Here is a 15,337-nt window from a genome sequence, read left to right as displayed (position 1 = left end):
TGGAAACCCTGGGATTTTTGGAGTTTGGGACCTTTGGGAATCTGAAGTTTGGAATCTTAGGGGTCTGGGAAGCTGAAATTTGGGGGATATTTCAGTATTTTGGTAGATTCTGACATTTCAAAAGCAGCAAAACCTTTCCAGCTCTTCCCCTTTTTATTATTATTATTTTTCTTCTTCCTCCTCTGAGGGGCTGGACGTGAATTTTTCAACATTCTCAAATCTAATCCCTCTAAATATTCAGAATTAATGAATTATGTGACAGCTTGGTGTTTGTCTAAATAATAATTCTTTCTACTAAGTAATAATTCCTTCTGATAAATAATAATTCCTTCTGTTAAATAATAATTCCTTCTGATAAATAATAATTCCTTCTGTTTTCCACCAGTTTGATGTTCCTGGACTGGGACATGAAGAGAGTCCATGAGTTCAATGTGATGGAAGACCTTGCTGATTTAATTAAAAAAGTTGTTGTAAGTCCTGAATTTTAAATTTCAAATGTCTAGATTTTCAAATCTGTGTTAATTCCATCTGTCCCTTCAGCATCTCAGGGTTTTATCCTGAATTAGACATTTCCTTTTGCTGAAGTGAAGACAAAATATCAATTATTTGATAATTAAGGAGTTGTGGCCTAGGCTTTATTCCAGGTGGGATAATTTAGGAAATATTTGCAGTCAGAAATGAAGTTGGTGGATGAATGACTTAAATAATTTTATTTTCCCTCATTCAACAAATGATATTTTAAATTTGCTTCTGCTGACTCAGAATAGTGGAGAGGAGGATGTGAGGAATTTGTTCCATTTGTTGTGGGTTTTATTTTAAATTTAGGGAATAAAACATTCCTTACTTCATCTCTTGAAATTGTGTGTGCAACCCCAAGCTACATGTTTCATTTTCTAAATTTAGGTATATTTTCTTTTATAAATATAGGTATAAAATATTTCTAATTTAATCTCTCTTCATTTTCTGGGTTCTGGATTTGGAGGAGCAGATGTTGGGATGTCTCAGCTTTGGGGTTCTTTGGGATTTAGAGAGCTGCAGCAGGGCTCAGAGGGGCACAGTTCCCTCAGCAGATCTCCCAGGAATTCTCTCTTCTCATCCATTTCTCAACCCAAATCTGGAATGCAGCTGCCCCAGGGGTGGTGAATTCCAGCAGAACAGGAACTGTCCCTGGGCTGAGCCTGAGCAGGCAGGAATTCCAATTAGCTCCTCTCAAGAACTGATTTTTAATTTGTTTTTTTTGTCCTTGTTCCAGAACATCCCCCATTTCATCAGTGGCATCCTGAGGATTGGCAATGGGATAGAAAATGTGAGTTTCTGGAATGGTCTGGGAATTCCCTGGAGCTGCTCAGCCTCAGGGCAGGCACAGGCAGAGCTGGGAAATCTCCTGATCCATCTTCTCATTCACAAAATTCACTTTCTGCTAGGGCTGAGCTCCTTGCATTTTCCAGCTGTGGAAACTGTAAACTTTGGGCTCTGGAGAGCCTCAGTTTCCCTGTGTTTAATCCCTCTTTTCCCACTTGGAAACAGCAACATCAATATGATAACATCAATAATAACAATAATAATATCAATATAATAACAGTATAATAACATCAGTATAATATCCATATAATAACAGAAATAATAATATCAATAATAACAATAAAATAATTGATAACATCAATGTAATAACATTATAATAACATCAGTAGAATACTGTCAATAATAATTACATCATTAATAATAACATCAATATTACATCAAGAATATCATGGATAATAACATGGATAATAACATCAATATAATAACAATAATAACAATAATAATGATAGCAATATAATAATAATATAATATTGATACAATATCAATAGAATATCGATATAAAACATAAATTATAACAATAATAACAATACTATCAATAATATCAATATTAACACCAATATAATAACATCAATAACATCAATATAACAACAATAATTACATAAATAATAACATTAATAATAACAGCATTAATAATATCAATATGATAACAATAATAATAACAGGAATATAATAATACCAATATAATATCAATACAATATCAATATAATAGCAATATAATAACATAGAAACATTAATAGTATCAATAATATCAATAATAATACCAATAATAACATCAATAATAATAACATCAATATAACATCAACAATAATTACATAAATTATAACATTAATAATAACATAATTAATAATATCAATATGATAACAATAATAACAACAATATTATATAATAGCAATACAATAACATAAATAAAAACATTAATAGTATCAATAACACCAATAATAACATCAATAATAATAACATCAATATAACATCAACAATAATTACATCAATAATAGTAACATCAATAACAACTTCACTAATAGTAACATCAATATAATAACATAAAATATAATAACATCAATATTATACAAATAATAACTACAATAATAACAGCAATAACAATATCAATAACATCAATAGAATACCATCAGTATTAATAACATCATTAATAATGACATCAATATTACATCAATAATAATTACATCAATAATTATATCATTAACAATAACATCAATATAATAACAATAATAATAGCAGTGTAGTAATATTAATATAATATTAATATGATAACATAAATACTAACATTAATAATAACATTAATATCAATAATAAAACCAATATAATAACATCAATAATAATAACATCAATATAACATCAATAATAGTTACATCAGTAATAGTAACATCAATAATATCACTAATAATAACATCAGTTTAACAATGCCAGTAATAATAACAACAATAATAACAGCAATAACAATATCAATAATAGCATCAATAGAATACCATCATTAATAATAACATCATTAATAATAACATCAATATTACATCAGTAATAATTACATCAATAATTATATAATTAATAATAACACCAATATAATAATAATTGCAGCAGTATAGTAATATCAATACAATATCAATATAATATCAATATGATAACATAATAACATTATTAATAACATTAATATGAATAATGAAACCAAATATAATAACAACAATATAACATCAATAATAATGACATCAATAATAGTAACATCAGTAATATCACTAATAATAACATCAATTTAACAATACCAATAATAACAACAACAATAATAACAGCAAGAACAATATCAATAATAGCATCAGTAGAATACCATCAATAATAATAAATTCATTAATAATAACATTAATATTACATCTATAATAATTACATCAGTAATTATATCATTAATAATAACACCAATATAATAACAATAATGATAGCAGCAGTATAGTAATATCAATACAATATCAATATAACATCAATATGATAACATAAATAATAACATTATTAATAACATTAATATGAATAATGAAACCAAATATAATAACATCAATATAACATCAATAATAATGACATCAATAATAGTAACATCAATAATATCACTAATAATGACATCAATTTAACAATACCAATAATAACAACAACAATAATAACAGCAAGGAGGTTTCTAAATCAAATTGGGGGGGTTTTATTATTTTTTAAATAATTTGAGTAATCAAAACAAAGTTTCTAAATGAAATTTTTGGGGGTTTATTTTTTTTTTTTTAATAATTTCAGTAATCACAGGGAAGTTTCTAAATCAGTTGGGGGGCTTATATTTTTTTTAATGATTTCAGTCATTACAAGGAAGTTTCTAAATCAAATTTTTTGTTTTTTTTTTTTTAATAATTCCAGAAGCTTGTAAATGAGATTCCACCCTTTGAATTCCTCCTGTTGCAAGCCTGCTTTGATTTTGTGCCTTTGCTGTGCTGGAGATCTCCCAATAATTCAAATATTTGTGTTTCTTTGCTGCTGCCTGGTTAAAACCCAGCAGAAGAGAAGCAGGGAGAGGATCCCCAGGGCTTTGCTGTGTGAATTGATGATTGTCTGGATTTTCTAGAGTCAGTTCCACCTGGGAGAGGCCCTGGACTGGGTCAGGAGCGTGGGGGAGGCCGGCATGCTGCGGGACCTGGAGCAGATGGGCAGCTTTGGCAGGGTCATCCTGGCCATGTTCTTCTCAGAGTGTGAGTGGGGCTCTGCACGGGGGCACAAGTGGGCAAATCCAGCTCCTGGATTCTCCTCCTTCTCCTCCTCCTTCTCCTCCTCCTTCTCCTCCTCCTTCTCCTTCTCCTTTTCCTCCTCCTTCTCCTTCTCCTCCTCCTCCTCCTTCTCCTCCTTCTCCTCCTTCTCCTCCTTCTCCTCCTTCTCCTCCTTCTCCTCCTTCTCCTCCTTCTCCTCCTTCTCCTCCTTCTCCTCCTTCTCCTCCTTCTCCTCCTTCTCCTCCTTCTCCTCCTTCTCCTCCTTCTCCTCCTTCTCCTCCTTCTCCTCCTCCTCCTTCTCCTCCTTCTCCTCCTTCTCCTCCTTCTCCTCCTTCTCCTCCTTCTCCTCCTTCTCCTCCTTCTCCTCCTTCTCCTCCTTCTCCTCCTTCTCCTCCTTCTCCTCCTCCTCCTCCTCCTCCTCCTCCTCCTCCTCCTCCTCCTCCTCCAGTTTCTCTTAGAAAGCAGGGAGGAATTCCTGCTCTTATTTCCTTTCTGGGCTGCTCCACTAGTAAATTATTATTATTAATATTCTCCTTCTCGTTCTCCTCCTTCTATCTCTTCCTCCTTCTCTTCTTCCTCTCTCTCCTCCTTCTCTCTCCTCCTTCTATCTCCTTTTATCTCCTTCTCCTCCTCCTCCTTCATTATTCCTCCTCTTCATTATCTTTATCATTATCATCTATAATATATAGTATTTATATGTATTTATAATATATATCATTTATACTGTATTTAATTATAATATTATCTATTATTATAATATCATTATAGTTCATTATTATCATTATAATAATTTTTATAATAGATATTGTTTATATATTTATAATATTTAGGATACATTTAATTATAATAATAAATCTGTAATATGTATTATTTGTATATATATAATATATATTATTTACAATATATTGATAATAGCATTATATACGATTATAATATTGTAATTTTATATAATTATAATTCTTTATAATTATATTTTATTATTAGCAACATTATTTTATAATATTTATACAGTGTTATTTATAATATATTTAAGAATACTAAACCTATAATATATATTATTTCTATATTATTATAATTTTTCTAATATATTTAGTTACAATATTATATATAATTATATTTTTGTAATTTCTTCTTATCATAATCATTTCATAATATAGTTTATTTCTATATATTTATTATATATTATTTATAATATTTTCAGATAGTGTTTATTGTGATAATGATAATGATAATAATAATGAAAATGATAATAATGATAATAACAATGATAATGATAATAATAATAATAATAATAGTAATTATAATTTGGGCTGCTCCTGTTGCTGAATTTGTTGCAGGTTTTGGGGGCAGGCAGGAGCAGAGCAGGACTTTTTGTGGGAAATTTTTGGGAGTGGGAAATTTTTGGGAGTGGGAAATTTTTGGAGTGGGAATTTTTGGGAGTGGGAATTTTTGGAGTGGGAGTTTCCTCAGGCTGTGTGTTGTGCTGGATTCTCCCTGCAGGGACACGTTACATCACCAAGGTGGCCCTGGAGGGCTGTGACATCGTGGCAGAACTCAGAGCTCACACCTGTGAGAGCTCCAGGAAGGTGAGAGGAGCTCTCAGGATGTGCTTGGGGCATTTTTTGGGGGATTCTGGTTGTTAAAAAACCCAAATTATTAAAGACAAATATTTCAGAAGCTCGAGTGTTTCATTCTGCCATAAAAATTCCCTTTACTTTGTGAAATGATGACTTTTATACTGCTGAATTCAGTGAGTTTATCCACTAAACTCCTTAGATTCAGCAGTGTAAAGGTCAATATTTCATTTATCCACCAAATTTTCTGCTCCTGGTCCCACTTACATGAAGTAATGACCTTGCACTGCTGAATTTACTGAGTTTGGTGCATAAATTGTTTTTTCCTGGTTCCACTTACATGAAATAATGATCTTTACCTGCTGAATTTAATGAGTTTAGTGGATCAATTTTCTGTTCTTAGTCCCACTTAGATGAAATAATGACCTTGCACTGCTGAATTTAGTGAGTTTGGTGCATAAATGGTTTTTTCCTGGTCCCACTTAGATGAAATAATGACTTTTACACTGCTGAATTTAATGAGTTTGGTGCATAAATGGTTTTTTCCTGGTCCCACAGAAGAGTGAAGCCATGAAGCAGCAAGGAAATGCTGAATTTTCTCAGGGAGCCCTGGGCTCTGCCATCATGTCCTACACCAAAGCCATCGAGTTTTGGTAAGAACTGAGCTCAACTCCTCCTCTTTTCTCCTCATTTTGTGCAGTTTTGCATCAGCCCCTTTAATTAGAGGTCAAATGATGCCTCATTTAAAAAAAAAAGCCCTATAACCCATTTTTACTCTATTTTTTCCTGTTTTTTTCCTGCTCCAAAACTCCTGTTAGGGCTGCAAATGACCAAGAGGAAAAAGAGCAAGCCTGCAAGAAAAATGAATTATTTTAATTTTAATCATTTTGATTTTAAATGAATTCTTTTAATAATTTAGAAATTATTTGGTGTGGACACCCAAGAACAACCCCTTGGGGTGTTTGCCCTGGAAATGCTCCTGCACGTGTTGCCAATATTTATCATTATTTATCTTTATTCCCAGGATGCAAAAGGAATAAAGAACAAATATTTCCCTGCCTGTTCTTGGCAGCTCTCAGGCTTTGTTTCCTTTTGAAATCTTTGTTCCATTTCTTCCTGAAAGGAGAAGGGAGGAAGGGATGAAATGGGAATTTTTAGGGCATTTTTTCCCCTTCCCCTGGAATGGCAGCAGGCTTGGTGTGTTCACCCCTGGTGCTGTGCCCATGAAAATGCTGATTTTGCTCCTCCTGGTGTCCCTAAAATACAGGAAAATTATGAAAATTCCACTTTTCACAAAAGCCCCTTGTGCAAAGAGTTGGATTTTTCATTTTGAGCTCTGTAGCTTTACAATAATTTACAATTATGCCCTGAAAAGGATCAGGATTTTTGGTTTATTTCTCCTCCCTTTGATCTAGACCTATGTCTCATGACATACAATTCCATTGAATTAATTCATTTCCAATATTCTGGGAATAAATCCATTTTTTCAACTGGAATAGTCATGATTAACTCTGAGCTGCTTTTTCAGAGCAGGATGGGAATAATTTGAATTAACTGGAAGTTTCATTAATGGCCTCAAAACTTACAAATGATCCCACAATGACAATGAACATTCCCATATAAACCCGTGGGGTTTTCTGTGTGCAGTTTTTGCAGGCAAATCTGGTGAAAATTCAATATTTTTTTTCCTTCTTCTTCCAGTTTTCAGTAGGAGTAGCCATGATTAACTCTGAGCTGGCTGAGAATAATTTGAATTATTTGGAAGTTGCATTAATGGCCCCAAACTTTCAAATGATCCCACAATTCCAATGCACATTCCCAGTGATAACTTGTAAACCCATGGGGGTTCTGTGTGCTGTTTTTGCAGGCAGATCTGGTGAAAATCCCTTTTATTTTTTTCTTCTTAGGGTTTTTAATTACGAATAGTCATAATTAACTAATTGGAAGTTCCATTAATGGCCCCAAAACTTACAAATGATCCCACAATTCCAATGAACATTCCCATACAAACCCACGGGGGTTTTCTGTGTGCAGTTTTTGCAGGCAAACCTGGTGACAATTCACTATTTCCTCCTCCTTTGCAGGCAGATCTGGTGAAAATCCCATTTTTTTCCTTCTCCTTAGGGTTTTTAATAGGAATAGCCATGATTAACTGTGACCTGGCTGAGAATAATTTGAATTATTTGGAAGTTGCATTAATAGCCCCAAAACTTACAAATGATCCCACAATGACAATGAACATTCCCATATAAACCTGAGGGGTTTTTTGTGTGGAGCTTTTGCAGGCAAATCTGGTGAAAATCCTTTTTTATTTTTTATTTCTTAGGTTTTTAATTAGGACTAGCCATTATTAGCTAATTGAAAGTTACATTAATAGCCCCAAAAATTACAAATGAGCCCACAATTTCAATAAACGTTCCCATATAACCCACAGGGTTTCTGTGTGCAGTTTTTGCAGGCAAATCTGGTGAAAATTCAATTTTTTCTCCTCTGCAGGCAAATCTGGTGAAAATTCAATGTTTTTTTTTCCTTCTCCTTGTGGTTTTCAATAGGAATAGCCATGATTAACTCTGAGCTGGCTGAGAATAATTTGAATTATTTGGAAGTTGCATTAATGGCCCCAAAACTTACAGATGATCTCACAATTCCAATGAACATTCCCATATAAAGCCGTGGGGTTTTCTGGGTGCAGTTTTTGCAGGCAAATCTGGTGAAAATCCTTTTTTATTTTTTATTTCTTAGGTTTTTAATTAGGACTAGCCATTATTAGCTAATTGAAAGTTACATTAATAGCCCCAAAAATTACAAATGAGCCCACAATTTCAATGAACGTTCCCGTATAACCCACAGGGTTTCTGTGTGCAGTTTTTGCAGGCAAATCTGGTGAAAATTCAATTTTTTCTCCTCTGCAGGCAAATCTGGTGAAAATTCAATGTTTTTTTTTCCTTCTCCTTGTGGTTTTCAATAGGAATAGCCATGATTAACTCTGAGCTGGCTGAGAATAATTTGAATTATTTGGAAGTTGCATTAATGGCCCCAAAACTTACAGATGATCCCACAATTCCAATGAACATTCCCATATAAAGCCGTGGGGTTTTTTATGTGGAGTTTTTGCAGGGAAATCTGGTGAAAATCCTTTTTTATTTTTTACTTCTTAGGTTTTTAATTAGGACTAGCCATTATTAACTAATTGGAAGTTCCATTAATGGCCCCAAAATTTAGAGATGATCCCACAATTCCAATGAACATTCCCATATAAACGCATGGGGGTTTTTCTGTGCAGTTTTTGCAGGCAAACCTGCTGAAAATTCACTATTTTACTCCTCCTTTGCAGGCAGATCTGGTGAAAATCCCCTTTTTTCCTTCTCCTTAGGGTTTTCAGTAGGAATAGCCATGATTAACTCTGAGCTGGCTGAGAATAATTTGAATTATTTGGAAGTTGCATTAATGGCCCCAAAACTTACAAATGATCCCACAATTCCAATGCACATTCCCAGTGATAACTTGTAAACCCGTGGGGGTTCTGTGTGCTGGTTTTGCAGGCAGATCTGGTGAAAATCCCTTTTATTTTTTTCTTCTTAGGGTTTTTAATTAGGAATAGTCATAATTGGAAGTTCCATTAATGGCCCCAAAACTTACAAATGATCCCACAGTGACAACATTCCCATACAAACCCATGAACCCATGGGGGTTTCTGGGTGCAGTTTTTGCAGGCAAACCTGCTGAAAATTCACTATTTCCTCCTCCTTTGCAGGAAGATCAGGTGCAACTCCCATTTTTCCCTTCTCCTTAGGGTTTTCAGTAGGAATAGCCATGATTAATTAACCCTTGCTGTGTTTTTCCCAGCCCTACCAACCACCTGCTCTACGGGAACCGAGCTCTGTGCTTCATCCTCATCCAGCAGTACGGGTGAGTGCCCAGCCCTGCTGCCCTGCCTCGGGTGGGCACAGTGGCATAAATTGCATTTTTAAACCCTGAAGTGTTGCACCTGCTGCTGTGGGTGCAGGTTTTGTGGTTGTGGATCCCTGCAGGTGTCCGTGGCCGGGTTGGGTTTGCTCTTGGAGCTGCCTGGGCTGGTGGAAGGTGGCTCTGCTCGTTTTGGGGTGGGACTGGGGGAGATTTGAGCTCCTTTCCCACCCAGACCATTCCATAGCTTGGAAAAAAACCAAACCATTTCCATAGTTTGGAAAAACAACCCCAAACCATTTCATAATTCCCATATGAGCTGCTGTTTTATTCCATTCTTAATTTTTATATTCATTTTAATAGATTTGTATTTCTGGGGGGTGGGGTTGTGTATTTTTTGTATTTTTATTATTTTGTGTTGGGGGTTGTTTTGTATTATTTATTTTTTTGCATTTATGTAATTTTTGTATTTATTTTATTTATTTTTACACCAGCCTGCAGATTTTTTAATATATATATATATATATATATAAAATATATTATATATATACACGTACATAATATATTTATGTGTATATATATATATAAAAAATATATTGCATACTATATGTAATATATATTACATATAATATATGTATGTATATGTGTATATATTTATATATATCAAATATAATATATAAAATATATATTACATTTTATATATGTGTGTATATGTGTATATAATTATATATATTAAAAATATATATTACATATATATGTATGTATATGTGTATTTATATAATTATATATACATAAAATAGAATATATTTTTATATATAAAAATATATAATATAATATATAAATATATAATACATTGTATAGTATATGTATTATATAGTTATATTATATATAATATATAATATGTATTATAAAGTTTTATTATATAATATATATTATATATTTTTAATAAAAATATATTATATATACACCATGTATTATATGTATTATATATATTTATATAATATATAGTATATAATATATAATATATAGTATATAATATATATTATAAACAGTTATGTAATATATATTATATAAAAATATATATTATATATAGTATATTATATATTGTATGTATTATATGTATTTATATTGTATATAATACATATTATGCAATATATATTATATATAAATATACATAAATTTATATAAATATTTTAATATAAAAATACATTAAAATATAAATATGAATCATGTATAAAGCTCTAAATAATAAATTATTCTTCTTTCCCCTCCCTTCTCTCAGGAGAGCTGTACTTGATGGAAAAAGAGCCATAGTTCTCAAACCTGACTGGCCAAAGGTTGGTTTCTTGCACATCCCAAGATCATCTTTTAAATTTTTTTTGGCATTTTAGAGCCAGATGAGAACTCAGAGCTGATTTTTCATGAATGGGCACAGAGCTCTATGGGCTGAGCATTCTGCCAAGTGCATTTTGCTTGGGTTTTAGGGTTAAAATGTTATTTTGAGGCTGGTACCAGGTGCTTGGCACGTGTAAAGACAGGAGAAAATGTTTTTTATGCTGTGAGTTACAGCATAACTTTAAAAAATACATTTAGATATACAGAAATCTCCTGGTTAATGGCCAAGAGGTATTTCCCAATATTCCTGGTCTGAAGGAGAGTAAATAAGAGATATTTACAGCATTGCAAAGCAGCTGAGATTAGAGAAGAAAAAGCAAATTTGCTCTTTTCCACTGCAGAGAAAGCAAAAAAAAAAACCCCAAATTTCCTTTTTTCCCTGTGTCTTATCCCTATTCCAGTTCAAATCTGATTTTTCACCAGCTGAGAGCAGCTCACTCGCATTACACAAAATTTGCCTTTTTGCAGCAGCTTTGCCTGTTCAATCCTCCTCTCCTTGGTGTGGCTAAAACCTGAAAACCCCGATTCGTTTTACATTTTATATTTTATTTTCTCCTAGGGTCACCACCACTACTGCAAAGCCCTGGCCCTGCTGGGCCAGGTTGAGCTGGCCCTGGTGGCCAACGAGCGAGCCCAGGAGCTGTGCCAGGACAGCCCCGAGGGGCTCCGGGACCTCGTCCAGCAGAACGAGAAACTCAGGAGAACCTTCCAGAACCTCCCGGGTAACCCCTGCTGCCGGCACCGCTGGGACTGGCTTCTCAGCTACCTGAATTTGACTTTTAATTTGCTTTTTGGGGTTTTTTTTTTGTAGGTACTGTACGTAAAGAGAAGGGGAGGAAGACTCCGCTTGAGAAAAAGTAAGGGGTTGGGTTTGGATGGATTTTTCGTTGATTTTTCGTTGGTTTTTGTTGGGTTTTTGTTGATTTTTGATTGTTGGGGTTTTTTTGTTGATTTTTTTGGAATTTTTGTTGAATTTTTTGTGGATTTTTTGTTGATTTTTTTGTTTATTTTTTGTTGATTTTTTTTGGAATTTTTTTTTAATTTTTTGTGGATTTTTTGTGGATTTTTTGTGGATTTTTCGTGGATTTTTTTGTTGATTATTGTGGATTTTTTGTGGATTTTTGTAGCTTTTTCGATGATTTTTCGTGGATTTTTCGTGGATTTTTTGTGGATTTTTTTGTGGATTTTTTGTGGATTTTTAATGGATTTTTTAATGGATTTTTTGTGGATTTTTCATAGATTTTTCGTGGATTTTTCATGGATTTTTTGTGGATTTTTCGTTGATTTTTCGTTGATTTTGGGGTGATTTCTTGTGGATTTTTGTTGATTTTATGGTGATTTTTTGTTGATTTTTTGTCGATTTTTCATTGATTTTTGTGGATTTTTCATGGATTTTTTGTTGATTTTCTCGTTGATTTTTCATGGATTTTTTGAGGATTTATTTATTTTTTAACTGATTTTTTAAATTTATTTTTTTAAAAATTAGCAGTGTTTTTTGGTTCGTTTTAAATTGATTTTTCATTGATTTTCCATTGATTCCATTGATTTTTTTAAAAAATTAACAATGTTTTTTGGTTTGTTCTTAATTGATTTTTCATGGATTTTTTTGATTTTTTCATTGATTTTTAACTGATTTTTGATTGGTTTTTAACTAATTTTAATTGATTTTTAAAAAAAATTAGCAATGTTTTTTGATTCATGTTAAATTGATTCCTAATTGATTTTTTATTGATTTTTTTTCATTGATTTTTCCATTGATTTTTAGTTGATTTTTTGTGGATTTCTCATTGGTTTTTCATTGATGTCTCATTGATTTTTCATTGATTTAATTCACTCATTTTTAATGGATTTTTAATTGATTTTTAAAAAAAATTAACAGTGTTTTTTGGTTTGTTTTAACTTGATTTTTAATTGATTTTTCTATTGATCTTTTTGGTTGATTTTCATTGCATTTTCAATGATTTTTCCATTGATTTTTCATTGATTTGCTTAATTGATTTTTTAAACTGATTTTTAATTGATTCTTTAAAAAAATTAGCTATGTTTTTTGTTTCATTTTAAATTGATTTTTTCATTGATTTTTTTCATTGATTTTTTCATTGATTTTTCATTGATTTTTCATTATTTTTTCATTGATTTTTTCATTGATTTTTTCTTTGATTTTTCTTTGATTTTTCATTGATTTAATTAATTGATTTTTAATTGATTTTTTTTAAAAAAATAGGAATGTTTTTTGGTTAGTTTTAAATTGATTTTTCATTGATTTTTTTTTAAATTAGCATTGTTAAGTGATATAAAATATAGATATTCCATAAATTTTGTTGTCCATCAGGAAATAAAACCAGAATTAATCAATTGATCAGGAGTACTGAGGATATCTGTGAACTAAATAAACTTAAGTATCCAGAGCAGTGTGGGCCAGGGTATTTTTAACAATTAATTGATATTTTAAATGATTTAAATATATAAATTTGGTCATTTAATTCCAATATTTGTAGAAAATTGATGTGGTTTTTAAAATTATTTTATTATTTTTTTTATTTGTGTTTTTTTTTTTGCTGTTGCTGGATCTTTGCCCAAGTTTGGAGCTGTAAAAAACCCTGATAAAATTAAATATATATGAAACTTCTAAATATATAAATTTAGCCATTCAGTTCCAATTTTTCTAGAAAATTGAGGGTTTTTTGAATTATTTTATTATTTTATGTAGTAATTTTTTTATTTGTGGCTTTTTTTTGCTGTATCTTTGCCCAAGTTTGGAGCTGTAAAAAAAGCCTGATGAAATAAAATATATATGAAACTTGTAAAATATATATGAAACTTGTAAATATATAAATTTAGTCATTCTGTACCAATTTTTCTAGAAAATTGAGGGTTTTTTAAAATTATTCTTTTATTTTATATAATTATTTTTTATTTGTGGCTTTTTTTTGCTGTATCTTTGCCCAAGTTTGGAGCTGTAAAAAAAACCTGATAAAATCTAAATATATATGAAACTTCAAAATATATAAATTTAGTCATTCAGTACCAATTTTTCCAGAAAATTGAGGTGTTTTTTAAAATGATTCTTCTATTTTATGTAATTTTTTTTTTAATTTGTAGGGTTTTTTTGCTGTATCTTTGCCCAAGTTTGGAGCTGTAAAAATAACTCGATATAATTAAATATATATGAAACTTCAAAATATATAAATTTAGTCATTCAGTACCAATTTTTCTAGAAAATTGAGGTGTTTTTTTAAATTATTTTATTATTTTGTGTAATTTTTTTTAATTTGTGGGTTTTTTTTGCTGGATCTTTGCCCAATTTTGGAGCTGTAAAAAACCCTGATGAAATCTAAATGTAGATGAAACTTCAAAATATATAAATTTAGTCATTCAGTTTCAATTTTTCCAGAAAATTGAGGGTTTTTAAAAAATTATTATTTTATGTAATTTTTTTTTAATTTGTGGGGTTTTTTTGCTGTATCTTTGCCCAAGTTTGGAGCTGTAAAAAAGCCTGATGAAATCTAAATATATATAAAACTTCAAAATATATAAATTTAGTCATTCAGTTCCAATTTTTCCAGAAAATTGAGGGGTTTTTAAAAATTATTTTATTATGTAATTTTTTTTAATTTGTGGGGTTTTTTAGCTGTATCTTTGCCCAAGTTTGGAGCTGTAAAAAAAGCCTGATGAAACCCTTTACATTTTTATATTTATATTATATACAAATTATTATTTTATATTGTCTGTAAATAATTTATATTAAATATTTGTGGGATTTCACCCCTCTAAGAGGGGTAAGATGAATTTGTGTTTTTCATGTTGTATTTGTGTAAACCATGGAGAAGAGCCCAGGAATTCTCTCTTTTCCCATCAGGGACTGCCCTTCCTCCAGATCTCCTCCGAGAACTTCCCAGGAGCGGAAGGGAGCAGAGAGGGAGAGGAAGAGGAGCCAGGAAGAGCCCAGACATCCCCAGGAGACAGCCCAGGTACAGCTGGAACCTTCTAGAATTCCTCCTGGAACTGCAGGAGTTCCATTTGCTGGAATGCCAGCTGGAACTGCAGGAATTCCCTCTGGAACTGCAGCAATTCCATCAGGAACTGCAGCAATTCCAGCTGGAATTCCATCAGGAAATGCAGCAATTCCATCAGGAACTGCAGGAGTTCCACCAGGAACTGCAGGAATTCTACCAGGAACTGCAGGAGTTCCACCAGGAACTGCAGGAATTCCATTTGCAGGAATTCCCTCTGGAACTGCAGGAATTTCATCAGTGACTGTAGGAATTCCATCAGGAACTGCAGGAATTCCATTGGCAGGAATTCCCTCTGGAACTGCAGGAATTCCATCAGGAACTGCAGCAATTCCAGCTGGAATTC

The 15,337-nt window shown here is 31.8% G+C and overlaps 1 protein-coding gene across 2 annotated transcripts in view; it reads left to right on the top strand.

The window, feature by feature from the left end:
- Positions 1–15,337, top strand: part of TTC3 (tetratricopeptide repeat domain 3) — a 74,084-nt gene that overhangs the window by 12,372 nt on the left and 46,375 nt on the right. For both annotated transcript variants that reach the window (XM_059840136.1, XM_059840137.1), the window contains exons 5-14: positions 386–470; positions 1,253–1,306; positions 3,965–4,088; positions 5,604–5,689; positions 6,236–6,330; positions 9,524–9,586; positions 10,866–10,920; positions 11,538–11,700; positions 11,790–11,835; positions 14,838–14,949. In XM_059840136.1, coding sequence (XP_059696119.1) covers positions 386–470; positions 1,253–1,306; positions 3,965–4,088; positions 5,604–5,689; positions 6,236–6,330; positions 9,524–9,586; positions 10,866–10,920; positions 11,538–11,700; positions 11,790–11,835; positions 14,838–14,949 — 883 coding nt within the window. The remainder of the gene's footprint in view (positions 1–385; positions 471–1,252; positions 1,307–3,964; positions 4,089–5,603; positions 5,690–6,235; positions 6,331–9,523; positions 9,587–10,865; positions 10,921–11,537; positions 11,701–11,789; positions 11,836–14,837; positions 14,950–15,337) is intronic.

This window comes from Haemorhous mexicanus, chromosome 2 (genome assembly GCF_027477595.1).
Source record: "Haemorhous mexicanus isolate bHaeMex1 chromosome 2, bHaeMex1.pri, whole genome shotgun sequence".
In the NCBI taxonomy this organism is placed as follows: Eukaryota; Metazoa; Chordata; class Aves; order Passeriformes; family Fringillidae; genus Haemorhous; species Haemorhous mexicanus.
This window is presented reverse-complemented; position numbering and strand designations above follow the sequence as displayed.